Source organism: Podarcis melisellensis (genome assembly GCF_964234715.1).
Source record: "Podarcis melisellensis genome assembly, chromosome: 5".
In the NCBI taxonomy this organism is placed as follows: Eukaryota; Metazoa; Chordata; class Lepidosauria; order Squamata; family Lacertidae; genus Podarcis; species Podarcis melisellensis.
In genome coordinates, this window is record NC_138537.1 from 45,164,160 (window position 1) to 45,181,310 (window position 17,151).

General features: G+C 44.1%; 1 protein-coding gene across 3 annotated transcripts in view; it reads right to left on the minus strand.

The window, feature by feature from the left end:
- The window catches only part of SH3PXD2A (SH3 and PX domains 2A), a 250,113-nt gene that overhangs the window by 228,963 nt on the left and 3,999 nt on the right, over positions 1–17,151 (minus strand). For 2 of the 3 annotated variants that reach the window (XM_081911991.1, XM_081911990.1), the window contains exon 1: positions 14,645–16,129. In XM_081911991.1, coding sequence (XP_081768117.1) covers positions 14,645–14,716 — 72 coding nt within the window. In that variant the 5' untranslated portion in view covers positions 14,717–16,129. Of the gene's footprint in view, positions 1–14,644; positions 16,130–17,151 lie in introns of those variants that run through there. The other variant, XM_081911989.1, reaches the window with a different exon arrangement.

Below are 17,151 nucleotides of genomic sequence, written 5' to 3' on the forward strand. Positions count from 1 at the left end.
CTGCTGCGCTGCCACTGCACAATTTCTGTTCTCATCCTGAAGCAAAGTTCTTAACCCGAGGTACTATTTCTGGGTTAGCGGAGTCTGTAACCTGAAGAGTCTGTAACCCAAGGTTCTACTGTATATAAATAGAGATTCAATTTATCTAAATTCCTGATTGTCTGCTGTAAAGCATTTACACCTTTTTGCTTTCTCTAATGCTTTGCATCACATTCTGGATGCAACAACTGTACACACAAAGTTCCATTGCAACTTCAAAGGGAAAAGCAGTCACTGAAGTCTCCCCAGGCACAAACACCCAGGCAGTATCGCTCACACTTCTCCCTTTCTCGCAGACACCTAGTGTGCATGCTGATTCTTACTTTCCATTGGCTGCAAGAGTTGCAGGAGCTGCTCCATATATTGTTCCATGAAGAACAAGTTCAGAAACCACATTGCTTTCTGGCTGTTTCTCTACAGGGTTGTTAACCTACTTGTTCCAGGCAGCCCCTGTGCTCTTACAAGCTCCATGATGGACAGCTATGCAACGCATGAAGTGTTCTTAGCATGGAGCTGGTATAATGAAGGACGCGGGTGGCGCTGTGGGTTAAACCACAGAGCCTAGGGCTTGCCGATCAGAAGGTCGGCGGTTCGAATCTCCATGACAGGGTGAGCTCCCGTTGCTCAGTTCCAGCTCCTGCCAATCTAGCAGTTCGAAAGCACATCAAAGTGCAAGTAGATAAATATGTACCGCTCCAGCAGGAAGGTAAACGGCGTTTCCGTGCCCTGCGCTGGTTCGCCAGAAAGTGGCTTAGTCATGCTGGCCACATGACCCGGAAGCTGTACACTGGCTCCCTCGGCCAGTAAAGCAAGATGAGCACCGCAACCCCAGAGTCGTCCACGACTGGACCTAACGGTCAGGGGTCCCTTTACCTTTACACATGCCACTCTGCTACCTGGTGACTTCAAGGCACAGGAGCCCTGCTGGGGAAAGTGAGTGGCAACTCCACACATGTGGCTTTCTTTTTCAGGATTTCCTCCAGCTCCAGTTTCTCTCCACTAAAGATTGGCATGTGTTATTCCGTTCTTGTTAGGGATTGGTAGATAGGGATCCCTTTCCCCTTCCACCCAAGCAGGATCTGACTTCACAGGAAAGGATTCTTGACGGGGACAGGCAGGGAGCTTGCTGTGCTGTTTAGAGTTGGCCCATCCTCTCTCTGCTCACTCTGGCACTCTGTACTGCAGTGGTGGAGAACCAGTTGCTCAACTACAATTCCCAGCACCCTTGACTATTATCTATGCTGGCTGGGGCTGATGGGAGTTCTAGTCCAGCAGCATCTGGAGGGCCACAGGTTAGCACCCCTGCTGCAATGTCAAAGAACAGGCCTCTTGGCATGTGAAAGAAGGGTGGTAGTGGCTGTTGCAATGTGTCCTGCTGGGATGCTGGCCTATCAGGCAAAACAGAAGGTGGTGGGATGAGTCAAATGGGTTGCCAGAGTCTAGATGGCCCATAGAGGAGCCAGACTAATCATTCAGACAGAGGTCCTCTTGATTGACTGCTTGTTTGTTTTTCACCTCCCAAGCTGAGCACACATTGGATACAGCAGCTGTTAGGTTAGCATAGCAGCAGCAGCATATCTTCAGTCTCTGGGCAACAAGAGGATAGAACTGCTCTGCCCATCATCACCTCCCTTACAAAGCTATTGTAGGGCAAACACAAGCAAGATTACAAAACATTTTGCATATTGAAAGTGCTATACAAACAATGATAAGTGGGAATACATTGAGATCCTGGTTAAGATGGCTCTGGCTGCCTTTCAAAATGCAGGATATTCTAACAACAACTGCTTGCTCATATGTTTTAATGCTCCCTGTGGTACCATGCAGGCACTTGAAGAGTAACCTGCATAATAGACTTTTACATTTGGAGTTATACGGTCCTGGGGAAACTTGGCAATCATAATTGCTAAAGTAAACAGTAGCTCCTGGCAATCACCTCTGCCCCTCCTGCTAATTCCCATCTGTTGTCTCAAGAAATGGCAAGAGGAACTTCACTGAGTTATTGTTTATACTGTTCTTTCCAGGGGCTGGATGGGTAATCCCAAACCTGATAAGATGCTGCAGCTAACTAGAAGCCAGGCAGTAGCCAGAATCTGATGCTCCTTAGGTGCTTCTCAGAGGTGGAATGAAAGTGTTGAAAAACAAAGAAGCCCATAGCCCAGTGGCCAAGCACAGTACATATATACACATATTTAATACTAGTTGCTGCTGTTGTTATATATTTATTTATACTCCACCTTTCCCCCCGCCAGGGACTCAAGGCTGTTAAAAGTGGGGAAATTCTTTTTTAAGAGGTATGTTGTGATCTGCCAGGGAAATTTGGCTTTTGAAATTTATGTTGCGGTTTTATTTGGGTCTGAGTGAACTTCTGCTGGTGTTACTTTGTGTTGCTTTCATACTGTCAAACATTTGTTTTGTGATGACTAGGTATAGATTTAGGAATCTGAATCTGCATATATCTCCCAGACCTTGCATTTACATTTAATAAAGAGCATCAAGTAAAGGCTTACCACACTTCCTCTTGTCCCAGTGCTTTAGCACTCAATTGGAGCAAACAGCAATTTGGGGTTGCTCTGGTTTAGCACTAAAGAGTGGATTTCCCCTGGGAAAAGAGTGGCTCAAGCAGAAAACCACTTGGACCTTTGCTTTCTAGGCATGGGACAAGTGCAAGCCCAGCAAGAGGTAAAATCTCTGCTTGATACCTTGGAGAGCTGCTGATAGAGTATGAAACGGTACACTAGATTTGATGAACTCATAGCCTGTCTCAGTATAACACAGACACAAAAAGGAGGACAAAGCTATAAGCACTGACACTCTGATTCAGTATCAATGGCAGCCGTATCAATATGAATTAACAAGTTGTACAATTAAACGGCCTGTACAAACAAGTAAACCGTGCAGGATTAAATTCAAAAGTTGCAGAAAACCTCTGCAATCACAAACATATTATTTCTACAGTGATATACAGAGGTTTGCTCTGTCAGTCTATTTCAGTTCTTTGCCATTAGAAGAACTGGAGCAAAATTCACATTTAAGTTTAATACTGCATTGGTACTGCAAACTTTCACACTGTCAGTTGACTTCTAATGCCAAACCATGATTTAGTGTTACATTAGTGAGCCTTGGGCTCACAAACTTCCTACCCTCCCCACCCCTCCTCTTATTTTACCCTAGGAAATCGACACATTCATATTTTCTAACATCCCTGGCACCTGCCCCCAAAACTCCCACATACTAAAGGGCTGTGGTGGTCAGGTATCCTGAGGAAAGTCTGGTTGTATGTACATCACTTGCAAGGCACAAAGAAAAGCATATTCATCAGTAAGTCACAGCCTTGCTTCTTTGCGTCAAGATCTCATATGGAAGACATTTTTTTTAAGAGAAAGAAACATGTACGTGACTATGGATGCATCTCTGGTACACAGAAGAACTGCCGCATTCTCTAGACTACCTGCATTATTTATTATTGCATTGAGCTTGATTCTGTAAGCAAGGGCCTTCTTTAACAGATGGATACTAGACCGAGAAAATGATGTGCACATTATACATTTAAACATCTGTGTTCATTATGCAAAAATATGAATGTAGAATGTAGCTTGATAAAAAGGGAAGGATAAGAAGAAGAGGAGGAGTTTGGATTTGATATCCCGCTTTATCACTACCCTAAGGAGTCTCAAAGCGGCTAACAATCTCCTTTCCCTTCCTCTCCCACAACAAACACTCTGTGAGGTGAGTGAGGCTGAGAGACTTCAGAGAAGTGTGACTGGCCCAAGGTCACCCAGCAGCTGCATGTGGAAGAGCAGGGAAGCGAACCCGGTTCACCAGATTATGAGTCTACCGCTCTTAACCACTACACCACACTAAGCAAGTTAACAACGTAATGAAAGAAGGAAAGAAGGAAAGAAGGAAAGAAGGAAAGAAGGAAAGAAGGAAGGAAAGAAAGAAAGAAAGAAAGAAAGAAAGAAAGAAAGAAAGAAAGAAAGAAAGAAAGAAAGAACAACAACAACAATCTTTATTACGGTCCAGAGACCAACAAAACATTACAAATCAATACAGAGTTCATACAGCCTACCTCCAGGTTAATCAAGCACTTTGTTTGGAATATTGGGCTCATTTGTTCTTGCAACCACCGATAAAAACTTTGCCACTGTCAAAGTTCTAGCTTTTGTCCGGTCTTCCAGTAGGAACCTGACATAGTGAGCCTCTGACTTTCCCGGGAAAGGCATCAGCAAGGGTAGTATCAGTTCAGCCCTGGCCTGCTCATACTTCGCACAAGCTGCTTTTGGGCTATAAGCTGGGATATACTGTACAATTTAAAATAAACGAATAACCTAGACATTTGCTCCAACAATAAAGCAGGGAGATAAATGTGTTTGCCCCTACTGTTGGATTGGGGCAACTGCTTGGTATTCCTGCTGGATCAGGTCATTAATCCAGCATCCTGTTCTCACAGAAGCCAGCCAAATGCCTGTAGGAAACCCCTGAAGCAGGGCCTGAGCACAACAGCCTTCTCTCCTGCTGTGGTTCCTAGCAATTGGTAATCAGAAGTATACCATGCACTGAATGAAGAAGTACTTCTTTTTATCTGTCCCAAATCTTCCAACACTCAACAACAGGGAGAGGAAGAAAAACTCTTCTCTATCCATTCTCTCTATGCCATGCATAAGTTTATAAACTTATATGATGTCTCCTCTTACTCTCCTTACTCTCTAAACTAAAAAGTCCCAAAGGCTGCAACCTTTCCTTACAGGAGAGTTTCTGGCCTTGAAGATTGAGTTTGGGTAGGGGGGCGGTTGCTAACATCACCAGGTTTGGTGCTATTTTTGGATGTTTGACGATAAATGAGCTTTATGCTTTACTATATTTTGCTGTATGATAAATGAACTGTTAAATTGCTGGGTTTTGTTCTATTGTGTTGCAGTGATATGCTTTTAATATCCATCCATATTGTACTACTTTATTTAGACTATTCTGTTTTGTTCATGAACCACTTTGAACACAGATGTATTTTTTTAGAAAATGCAGTATTTATGTGAAACACAGTATATAAATAAGTTGACTATGACTTAGTCACCATCCCCGTCTAGAAATTTGTTTTATGCATAGCAGCTGAAATCGCCAATACTGAAATTCTTAGCTAACTTAGCAAAGGGGCAGAAGAAAGCAGAGACACATTCACTTGTTAGTTTAACTGATGTGTGTGCATGTGCTGATACACCAGCAGTTTTAGAGCTTGGTTAAAAAAGCAGATCCTGAGGTTTGGTTCCAGCGCAGAATGTGAAAAAAGCCTGGTCCTGATGAACTATTTTTGCCTGGCGGTCACCAACGTGTTTCAAGATCTTCTGAGGAGTAGCATGAAGGCAAGAGTGACAGAGATGACATGGGAAAGTACTGTAGCTGACGTCTTTGATAGTGACATCAGACTCCTGGATGGTCTCCAGCAGGGTCTGGCCCTACCCCAGTGATAACAACTTGTAATCTTTTGGCTTGCCAGAAAATGTTATGTGACATTTTCACAGCCACATTTCCAGATGTTCAGACTCCCTTGCTTGTACGAAAGCAGCATGCCTTACTTTTACCAGAAGCCTGGCTTAGAAGCCAGCTCAGCTCGTAGTCGTTGTCAATGGAAGACTCCTCGCGTGAGGTCATCCATTTTGTGTTCCCAGGCCTCTTGTGCTAAACATTGCCCACATTTTGCACTAAAGGCTGTTTTCTTTATTTATAGCAACGGAAAAGCTTAACAAAAGCCTCCTGGGAAAAGTTTGCCAAACCAAAACTAAATGCTGTATTGAGACACCTTGAACAGAACTGGGTTCAGGCTAGAGGGTGCTCAACTGTTTTATAGTGATCCTGATGTAAATGGTACTTGGAGGTGTTTTGGATTTATTATGAAAAATGGGTGTGGGTGGAAGGAAAAATAACGGTATAAAAAAGAATTCCCTGGATGCCAAGATCCAGGTTTGGGGCAAGTACTCTTGGGTAGAAAAACTCCAGCAGAGATTTAAAAAGGGGGACAGGAGACAAGAGTGTACAGTGGTACCTCTGGTTACGTACTTAATTTGTTCTGGAGGTCCGTTCTTAACCTGAAACTTTTCTTAACCCGAAGCACCACTTTAGCCAATAGGGCCTCCTGCTGCTGCCGTGCTGCTGGAGCACAATTTCTGTTCTCATCATGAAGCAAAGTTCTTAACCCGAGGTACTATTTCTGGGTTAGCAGAGTCTGTAACCTGAAGCGTATGTAACCTGAAGCGTATGTAACCCAAGGTACCACTGTAATTTAAAAGTGGTTTCATTCTCTACTCCCAAGCTGTTTGTGCTTCACCATAATATTTCTCCATGCCAGCCTAGAAGGAAGCACTCACTTAGGAAAAAATGTTCTGGCTTATTATAACTTTGTTTAACATTAAAGCTAAACATTTACACTAAGCAGAGTGCAACTACAAATGCATTCTTTTATTATTGCCATTCCAAAAAAAAAAAGTTTCCCATGTAACAAGAGAAAGACAATATAATCGTAACCAATTCCACTTTCTAACTCTGTATACAACAAAGATGATTTTTAAAGGTTTATCTGCAAGTTCAAAATCTACATTCACCCTATACATTTTCCAGGTAGAAGAATGGAGGTGTATCACATGTCAGAGACACTCAAGGTCCAATTTTTAAAAGAAATATCCCCCTAGGGTATTCTTGGCTTTTTCTTTAAAAATTCATTCTGTGAAGTATCAGATTTCTAGAGCGAGAGCTGAAGCACTGAACAAAACATTTGATACAAGCTAAACAAAGGATTTTATTTCACTATCTTTGCTCTCAGATATATTCCTGTGTTCATGGTTTAATAAATAGCTTATCTAACTGATCACCATTATAAGCCTAAGGAAGTGAGTTCTATAAAATATGATCAGGAAACCCTGGTAACTACAGTTCACATCTGAACAGAACTTTAGTTGGGGTTTGGGGGGGGGGGCATCATTGCATTAGAAAGAAAGAGTAAGTTATTTTAACAATAGGTGCATAGAAGAGAGAATTTAATCAAGTGTGGGTTGTCATGCAAGCTCTGCTTGGTGAAACTCCCTTTTTTGCAAAACCATTAAAGATGCAACAGCCCTTTCTTCCTTTGCATCTGGCCAACCTGACTCATCCAACTATGTGACAACAGTAATCTATGTTTGCTACATATCGCCTCCACAACCTGCTTTTGGGGGCAATGGTGTGTAATTGTTTCCACCCTGGTAAGGCATTCTGAATTGGGCTTCCTCCCAGGTAAGTAGGGTTAGAACTGCAGCCTTAAGGTTTCATTCTTTTTAACGAAAATCAAATAAATGAAATTTTAAAAATACTTCCCTTTATCACTGTATTGTGCATTATGACTGTAGAAACTGTGAGTGTCACTCTCCGAGGTCTTTTTCAGGATCCCTTTTCCATTTAATAGGAATTGTTATTCTTTGGGGAACAGCCTAGCTCCAGCCTTGTAACAACTTACATTTGTCTTGATAAGCCCACTGCACCCTGTTGTACTTCTCTAGTTCAGAGGTGGAGAACCTATAGCTTTCAAGATGTTGTTGGGACTCCATTTCCCAACAGCTCCAGCCAGCATGGCCAGGGGTGGGGGATGAAGGGAGATGTAGATGCTTGGACAACCAGAGGTTCTTCTTCATCTCTGCTTTAGATCTCCATCCCTGCTTACAGAATCAGGATTCAAAAGGATCTTAACAAATTGGAGAACTAGGCGCAAACAAAATGAATTTCAATAGGGACAAATGCCAGGTTCTACACTTAGACAGGAAGACCAGCTGCACAAATATAAAATGGGGACACCTGGCTTGCCAGTTGTAGATGTGAAAAGGATCTAGAGGTGTTAGTAGACCACAAGCTTAACATGAATCAACAGTGTGATGCAGCAGCAAAAAAAGCTAATGCTATTCTAGTCTGCATCAACAGAAGTACAGTGACCAGATCCAGGGAAGTTTTCTCCAGCTCCAGAGACTAGGAACTTAACCAATGGCTTCAGGTTTAAGAAAGGAGATTCTGACTAAACATCAGGAAGAACTTTTTGATGGCAAGAGCTGTTCAACCGTGGAACGGACTCCCTCGGAAGGTGGTGGACTCTCCTTCCTTGGAGGTTTTTATACAGAGGTTGGATGGTCATTTGTCATGGAAGCTACAGTTGAGATCCCTGTATTGCAGGGGGTTGGGCTAGATGACCCTTGGGGTTCCTTCCAACCCTATAATTCTATGAACCATTGAGCTGGGAAAGACCTGTTTCTGTTACCATGGAAAAAAAGCTGCTGACAATTGACAGTATTGAGCTAGATGGACACAAGGTCTGACTCACTATAAGGCAGCTTCCTATGCTCACACATAATTGATGCCTGAGGCTAAAAACAAGAAGTCAGCTCTGCGGAGACACATCAAAGCACTTGATTACACACACATTCAACACAGCATTGCTAAGTGCTTTCCAGCAATCCTGCTTTCCAACTGTGAACTGTTTCCTTTTGAATGGACACTGGGTCGTGAAGAGGAAGCGACATAAAAATGGTCGTTGACAAAGAAACAGCCTATGCAATGTGTAAAAGCCAGCTGTTTCCTCCCAAGGCAGCCTATACATCTGAGCACCAAATGCCATTATTGAAGCCGGTTTCATCATTACCTAATAGGAAATACAATTTTAGATTGCAAATGATATCACTCAAGAGTTGTGATATGAGATTGAAATGTATCATTTCTTTTAGTCATTAAGCTAGGGAAGAAAAAGAGAGACAAAATAGTTGGTTTTAGTTTTCAGTTGCTGTAAAACAATGGTTTAAAAACACCAGGGCAAAAAATCTCATGTCTTGGCCAATCAATATATCTGCAACTAACATGCATTCATATGAACAAAAGTTAGAAAGGTTGAGCACCAAATGTGCCTTAATTAAGAACTATGCACACACATTCAATGTCATTACCAAACAAAGTGTGGGGGGAAGGGGTGTCCCCAAATTTTCTTCAAATTTTTTTTGTAGAAAAAGAAGTTTTATTTCTCTCTGTAATAGACAGAGGTAGCCTTGGGAGGAATGATAATATTCACATGAAGAAGCAGTTCTGAGCTGGGGAACACAGCTTGTGTTCTCTCTATGCGTCAACGTCTCCTTCAGACAGGCTTCATATTTACTGGCAGTGAGCTGAATCCGGACTAAGTCATAATTAGAGCAGACCCACTGAAATATGTGGGACTTATGATAGCCAATGGGACCTAAGTAGGTCATGACTACTTTAAGTCCCATTGATTTCAATGGGCCATATCCAACACTGTAGCTCCAGTGGCAGAAGAAACTTCCATGGGTACAATGGAACTTCCTATTCTTTTCCTTTGGACCCTCCAGAGCAGTTGGTGGGGCGCATGAGCAAATGAAAATCCTGCTGCACCAGAGGAACCTTGCTGGAATAGTACTGGATACAGCTCAGTGTTTCTAAGCATGTCTGGATACAACCCAATATTTACAGTATACAAGCCTTTCACACATGCACAGCAAAAATGAAAGCAGCATGTGTGCATAAATCTTGTGTGTGTTTATATTTAGGTTAACATCTATTGTGTGTTAACTTGTTACTTTGTTTTTCAAGGTATATTATTGTTTTCATTCAATGCCATCATCAGGCTGGATACATGATCCATGCACAGAAGGACCCCTTCTGTGAATGGGAGGATTTGAGATCTGTCGGAGGCTCATAGGAAGAGAGGAGGCAATTTTCTGAAGTTCCCCCTCTTGCTGCAGCCTCCTGCACCTCCATTCTTACAGAGCAGTTTAGGGGAGACTGCCCCACTTCGGTGAGTAGGCGTGTTCCACAAAAAGAGTTCTTATAATGGATCTTTGGATCCAGTCTGGTACGAAAAAGACCTGTCTCAGAAAGATTAGAATCTAAAGTTTGACAATGGAGAGAGAAAAGAGGTAAGTGGCTATGGAACAGGCAAAGGATGAATGTGAACAAATGCAGTTAAGTTACACATACTTAGGATATGTTAGGGTTGGAGATGTCTCCTGTATCTCCTGGAATCATGGAGCTCAGTGTATAGTTTTGTTAGGTATTGCTGAATCACACTGGCAAATATTTAACCAAGTATGCTCCTCCCTGTATGGTTTCGAACATCTAAGAGAAAGTGAGAGATAAGAGCTGGCAATCAACAAGATGAAAGTAACCCTTTTGCTATGTTGACCTTGAGTGAAAAATGCCATAGACCATTTATTTTCCCCACACAGGCAAAAAAATAAATAAATTAAAAAATCAAGCTTTGCACATTGCAACAGTGAGATATTTAAAACCAGACTGAATAAAGCACATGAAAAAGGCCTGAAAGGAACAATATCATAATGGCAGCTGGATTCACTTAGCCAGTACTAATGCACAGAAAGGAGGAAAAGGCATACATGTACATGCATTTGGCCTGAGGCTGTGGATGGGTTTTGATCACCCATTCTCAATACACATCTGGAAGATCAGGTTAAACATTGCAAATGAAAGCACTCTTGGATGAGTCCAGTCAGCCAATATCGATTTGTTATATCAGACAACCTGAGTCTGGGAAATCAAAGAGCATCCTCCAGAGAGTTGGGATGGGGGCGGGGGGAGAGGATCAGAAGCCCTAATTAAGTCATTGCAGGATTCATTAATTCATGCAGAAGCAAGGAACATTTTTCAACAGAGCACAGCAAATCTCATATTAGTAGTGCACAATCCTATTCTGACTGGCAGTAGTCTAACAATCTGTGTAAGTACTAAATCAGAATCTTTCTGTTTTCATGGAATTTTGAAAATGAAACATTTCATTTTGCTAAAAGATCAAGTTTCTGGCCCTCATGGTTACACGGAAATATTTAAAAGATGAATACAATTCTGCACTCTTATTTTCCTAGGTCCCACTTTTTTTTTACCCAGACCTCAAACACTGGAATTAAAATCCAAATTATGAAAACCATTTGGTAACAACTGAAAAATGCATGTAATTTAATCAAGCATTTCTATCTAATTTGCATTTATTAACAAGAGAATTTGACTTTAATATTCAAATGTTGTTGTTTTTTTAATAAAAGTATAGCATGCAAGTCTAGCAGGCATCACCGACCTTTTTTGGCTAGTGGGGGGCACCTTTGGAATTTGAGAAGGTGCCACGAACACCAGTCACAAAATGATGCCATGGGGGTATGGCATAACACAAATGGCTGCCACATCATCCACCATTATCACTTACAGAGTAGCTCTTTGCACCTCTCCGCAAAATGGGAGGGTGGGTGTCCAATCAAGGCACCAATAAGATGTGGACATGTTTAAGGGAGTGTCTCCAATACAGGAGAAGCAGAACTAATGCAAACAAACTGGGCAGGAAGAGCAAATAAGTCTCTGGTGCAGTGCTGATTTCTGAAGGAACATTTACTGCAATCTTTTGCAGGTGCCATCGGTGGTACTGGCAGAGCACACTAGCACCCACAGGGTTTGCATTAGCAACCCCTGATCTAGATTCAGTTACTCAGTCTCTATAACTGAGGGTTGTTTGCTTGTTTTACACATGAAAAATACTTGCTTTGAACTTGAAGGATCTCAAACTGTAAACATTTTACAAGTCAGTCCAACTGACTATTAACATGCTTACTTCCAGGTAAGTGTAGATAAGAACACAACCTGATAGTACCCAGTGTGACACAGAACTGTCTCATACTTACACCGAGATATGTGAATATCACCCACAATACTCGCTGTCTATGGCACAAACTACCAAAGAACTGAACAACTGTATGACATAATACCACCCTTTGTCCTCGTTCACTTCTATGGCTGGCACTGCATCTTGTATCATAACTGCTGAATATGTTATGCATTTTAGTTCTTAGAGCAAAGAGTAGACAAGTGATAGCCACTGGCTTCAATTGTTTTAAGGAGAGATCAGCTATATTCACGGAGAATAAGTCTACCAGCAGTGATTTGCCAAGACTAATAGAACCTTCAAATTTAGTGGCAGTCTACCGGGGAAGCACAATAGGAGGAGCCAGCTATGGCCTTCAGGCTGTGTGGTTAGTGGGTTTTCTGGTTAGTCAATGTGTGAAGCAGAATGCTTGGCTAGATATACTTTTAGCCTAATAATCAGAAAAGCCCTTCCCTTACACCAGCAGTTTTCAATTTAAGAGAACGTCTGCTGAAACACTGGTGGTAATACCAGCCCAATACGTTTTGCTGTCCGGAGCAAAGCTGAGCTTTAAAATGAACAAGATTACAAGTAGATCCTGGTTAACTTGGCAAACTGAACCTTGTGAAAAATAATGTCATTTAAGGTTGAATTCACAAAAAGCAAGCTGCACATCTGATAGGCTACTTCCACAGGGTCCTTGGCAGAAATATGGAGAAAGAGGCCAATACTAATAATGCTCTTTATATCCACTCTTGTGCATGACTTGGCTGTCAGGTCTAGAGGACTGGTAAGGAGGGCTGACGCAAGAACTCCTGCCTTTTTGTCCTTCTCCAAGGCTGTGATTACTCCTTGCCTCATCTACTATTTCACTTCTATTCAAAACGGATGATGACAACATGACAAAGTTTAGTGTTGAAATCTGTAGGATTAAACAAATTCCCTTGATACCTGTCAGTGAACAGTTGGAAGGGGAAAGCTATTCTCTGGTGCTCAGTTACCAGCTTGTGTTCAGTAGTCAAAGCTGGTGGGAAATTGTAAGTATGGAACACCAGCAAAATAGTATGCAGCTCCAGCAAAACATTTCGCCCACATCCAAAACAGAGTTTGGAGTTCCATGAAAATATTATTGGTGGAGTGCAACATGGCATTAAGGCAATTGTTTCATCCATGAAATCATTTCTGTTTGCATCTCCTCCCCCCCTGCATGTCTCCTAAATCTGTTCTAGGGGTTCCCCCAACCCTCTGGAGGAGATTTTGGGAGGCTGTTGAGAGAGCACAGGGTTGGGAAAACATGAAAGTCCTACTGCCCATAAATCCTTGCACTGATTAGCAGAATATCACCCTATGAGAATTAACCTAAAATATATAGTCCTTACCTACTGGCAAGGAAAGGATAACAGATTTACCACCCTTGGTACTTTCAAATATTGGGGCCAATAGATCTGAAAGCATATATGGCCCTCAGTTAGTCCCATGTCGTAGTGACTAACATTTTCATCCTCTTCGGATCTTTTCACTGAGGTTTGTCCTGCAGTGACTATATCCGTGTCCTGGCCTGCACTGCCCAGGAGCACAACCAGCACTGCACATTGATTGAGCTGGCTCAGCTAAAGAGAAGAAACCGAGGGTTCATGTACGGTCACTGTCTTGGATCTCTAATGAGAAAGTCAAGCAACGAATTTTGCCAATAAAGCGTAACAGAGAAAATGGGACACCCACCTAGGAAAAATTCAAGGTCCTTAAACAGCTATTCCAAAATGCTCTGGGAAGAAATGCCCTAACCACTGTCTTTCTGCGGGCTTGGATTTGCACCTACCAGTCTCCCCATTAACACAGGTGAACCCAGAAGACTTCATCCCCATCCCAATGTTTTCCTGGACCTCTCCCCGCTACATGCAGGTGTTTCTCCATCCTGATCATTTCAGACTTTCCAAGGATTTAAAAAAACACCTGTATTAAAAGGATGGAAGGTTCAGGGCAATGGGGAGGGCATCATGTGGACGTCCCTACATTAATGGGAAGATAGAAAAGTGCAAGTCTACCTTTTGCTCCAATGTGCAAAAGCCCTCTAAGGCTCAGGTCAGGGGCAGGAGAATGTAAGCAGTCTTCCAGAATAGCAGAACTGATTGTTTATGAGGAACTGAGGGACACCCCAGCCAAATGTGCATCCAGGTCAAAATAATAAGTTGGGTCAGACAAGCCCAGATGGCTCAAAATAACACAACATGTGCCTCCTGCTCCACGGAAAGGGCAAAAAATGGTCAGCCAATTTGACCAGAGGGCAACATTCTTGTGCATGAATAAACTGGGACTGCCATTATAGACTCAGGGCTGGAGAGGAGTTAAGCATCATCTAGTCTAGTTCATGTCTGTCCTGCACCAAACACTCCACCCAAATCCTAGCATGCTACCAATGCTCATCAAAAACAAGCAAAGATGTGGCAGAGGAACTTTGTTTGCAGCAGGATTATTTAAAACAGCCTGCAAAACTGATTTTAAATTGAACGAGAAGAGCTCTTTAAAAAACAAAACAAATCAACACCCATATACTCATCCTGTGTGCTTTTCAGACCACCTGGGAAGGCGCAGCCTGTTCCAAACAGTGTCCTTCTTATATAGGCTATGTTACACAACACTGCACCGAGAGACACGATTGCACCAACTCCTATGCTTGCAAAAACTCCTATGCTCACATTCTTCCTTGGTGGTAAAGGTGCTTCATAAAGTTCATCAGTGGGGCACAGCACACACTCAGAAACCCTATCCCACCCACTTCACTTTCCAAATCATTTCTCTGGCTCTTTGCAAACCCAAACAGCCAGCCTTGTAAAATGCTTCAAGGATGACACCCATTGCCGGGACATGCAGCCTTGCCACAACTGGACACTAATGGCACCCCCTCCCATGCAAGCATTATTCAGCCCCCATCTGTGTACTCACATAATGTTTGGATGGGTTTCGCCTTTTTTCCACGTCCACCACATTAGCATCCAGCACGCTGTAGGACAGCATCTTCGTCCCCAGGAAAACCAGGAAATGCAAACAGAGTCCAGATGTATCCTTGTATTATGATGAGTGTGCTTATTCTTTCAGGATGGCTCCTTGGCGCTCAAGAAGGATTTCCTAGGAAGCTGGTGCCTTCCCTTCTCTCTCTCCCCCTTTTTTTCTTTTCTTCGTTGCTGGCACCAGAAGAGAAGCAAAACTTCCCCAAGCTTCAACAGAATGAGATGTCCTTAAGTATATATATATATATGCACCAATCTTGGAGAGCCTGGTCACACCGCTCTCGATTCTCCGCCTGGGAGGGAGGAAAGGGCAGAAATGGTCTTCGGCCACTTTCAAAGGAGCTCGGCTCTTATATTCTGGTGGGACTAAGGGGATTCCTTCTGGTCCAAGGCTGCGTTTATATGGATGGGAGGGAGTCTCTATTCAGTCCCCTCTTCTCCCTCCTAAAGGCGGATCAAGTTTTGCAGCAGTCCCCGGCGCGGTGTCCCGCGTGCTCGTGTGTCTATATGCCTGCCTGCCTCCTTTCCCCTCGTCCCTACACCCGAGTCGCCGCTGCGCGGTTCTCTTCAGCCCTCGCTTCGTGCCCAACAGCGGCGGATCCTTGGCAACGCTCCTTGGTGCAGCTGCTGCTGCTTCTGCAGCCGCCCCGGGGGAAGGAAGGAAGGAGGAGGCAGGCAGAAGGCGGCGGGCCGGCTGGGGCAGAGAGGCGAGCGAGCGAGCGAGCGAGCGGCTGGGCGCGAAGCTCCCTTCCCCTGCCTTCTCGGCTTCGCCTCCTGCTGCCGCGATCTGCACTCCGCGCCGAACAAGGCGAGGGGCTGGAGGAGGAGGAGGAGGGGGCGGCCGGTCGGGAGGCAGGCAGGAGGGCTGGGCTCTGCTTGCCGCCCGCGGAGGGGAGGAGGGGGCCCGGTCTTCCCCCGGACAGGAGATCCGAAAGGGGAGTGGGCCATCACCTCTCCACGCCCAAGCCCCGAGGGGGCGCTGGGCGGCCGAGGAAGCTTGGCCCGGGCGGCTCCGCCCCCTTCAGAAATAACGACTTTGCGAGCCGCTGAGGGGTGGGGAGAAGTTCCCCGGGGACGGGCGAGAAAAGAAAGGCAGAGGAGATCTCCTCGAGAAACAGATCTCTCTAAGAAGACAGCACAACCGGCTCCCTTTGGGGACTGCTGTTCTTGGGCTGGCGAGCGGAAGGGCGATTAGGGTGCAATCAACTCCCATTTACCTGGGAGTAAACCCGATTGAATTATTTGGGGCCGACTCCTAATTAGACCTGGTTAAATTAGCAGCTCTAATAAGGGTCTGCAGTTGGTCCTGCATTGCCACTGCCCCCAACCCCCCCCCCTTTGTTGCTGGCATCCAACTGTCCGGAGAGCCTCCAGGGGTGAAGTCAAAGTTAGCAGCACCGATGTGACCTCCCTGGGGTGCAAGGCTGTGCAGTGTGTATGGAGGTCCTGGGCTGTTCAAATGACAAGACCCCTGTCTCAGCCTCGCTAATGTGGTCCAAACATAAGCAGAGCAATATGCTTGGCACCAGCTTAGCTGCAGGTGTTGCTGGAAGGAGACCTACAAGCCTTTGAAACTCCACCTTTACTTGCATGTTAATTCACATTCCTAACATGGACTATTTAAGTTGCTCATTGCTTGATTTGCACCCCTCTACCCCTTGTATAAATATGGTCTGAAGCCCAACATCAAAAAAACTAAGATCATGGTCACTGGTCCCATCACCTCCTGGCAAATAGAAGGGAAAGAAATGGAGGCAGTGAGAGATTTTACTTTCTTGGGTTCCATGATCACTGCAGATGGTGACAGCAGTCGTGAAATTAAAAGACGCCTGCTTCTTGGGAGAAATGCAATGACAAACCTAGACAGCATCTTAAAAAGCAGAGACATCACCTTGCCAACAAAGGCCCACATAGTTAAAACTATGGTTTTCCCAATAGTGATGTATGGAAGTGAGAGCTGGACCATAAAGAAGGCTGATCGCCGAAGAATTGATGCTTTTGAATTATGGTGCTGGAGGAGACTCTTGAGAGTCCCATGGACTGCAAGAAGATCAAACCTATCCATTCTTAAGGATATCAGCCCTGAGTGCTCACTGGAAGGAACGATCCCAAAGCTGAGGCTCCAATACTTTGGCCACATTATGAGAAGATTCCCCGGAAAAGCCCCTGATGTTGGGAAAGATTGACGGCACAAGGAGAAGGGGACGAGAGAGGACAAGATGGTTGGACAGTGTTCTCGAAGCTACGAACATGAGTTTGACCAAGCTGCAGGAGGCAGTGGAAGACAGGAGTGCCTGGCATGCTCTGGTCCATGGGGTCACGAAGAGTCAGACACGACTAAATGACTAAACAACAACACCCCTTGTATAAAGCAACTGGAATCTCAATATGTATTCCTTGTGGATTTCAGATGAGGCTGCCCAACAGAATGAGACAGCCCTC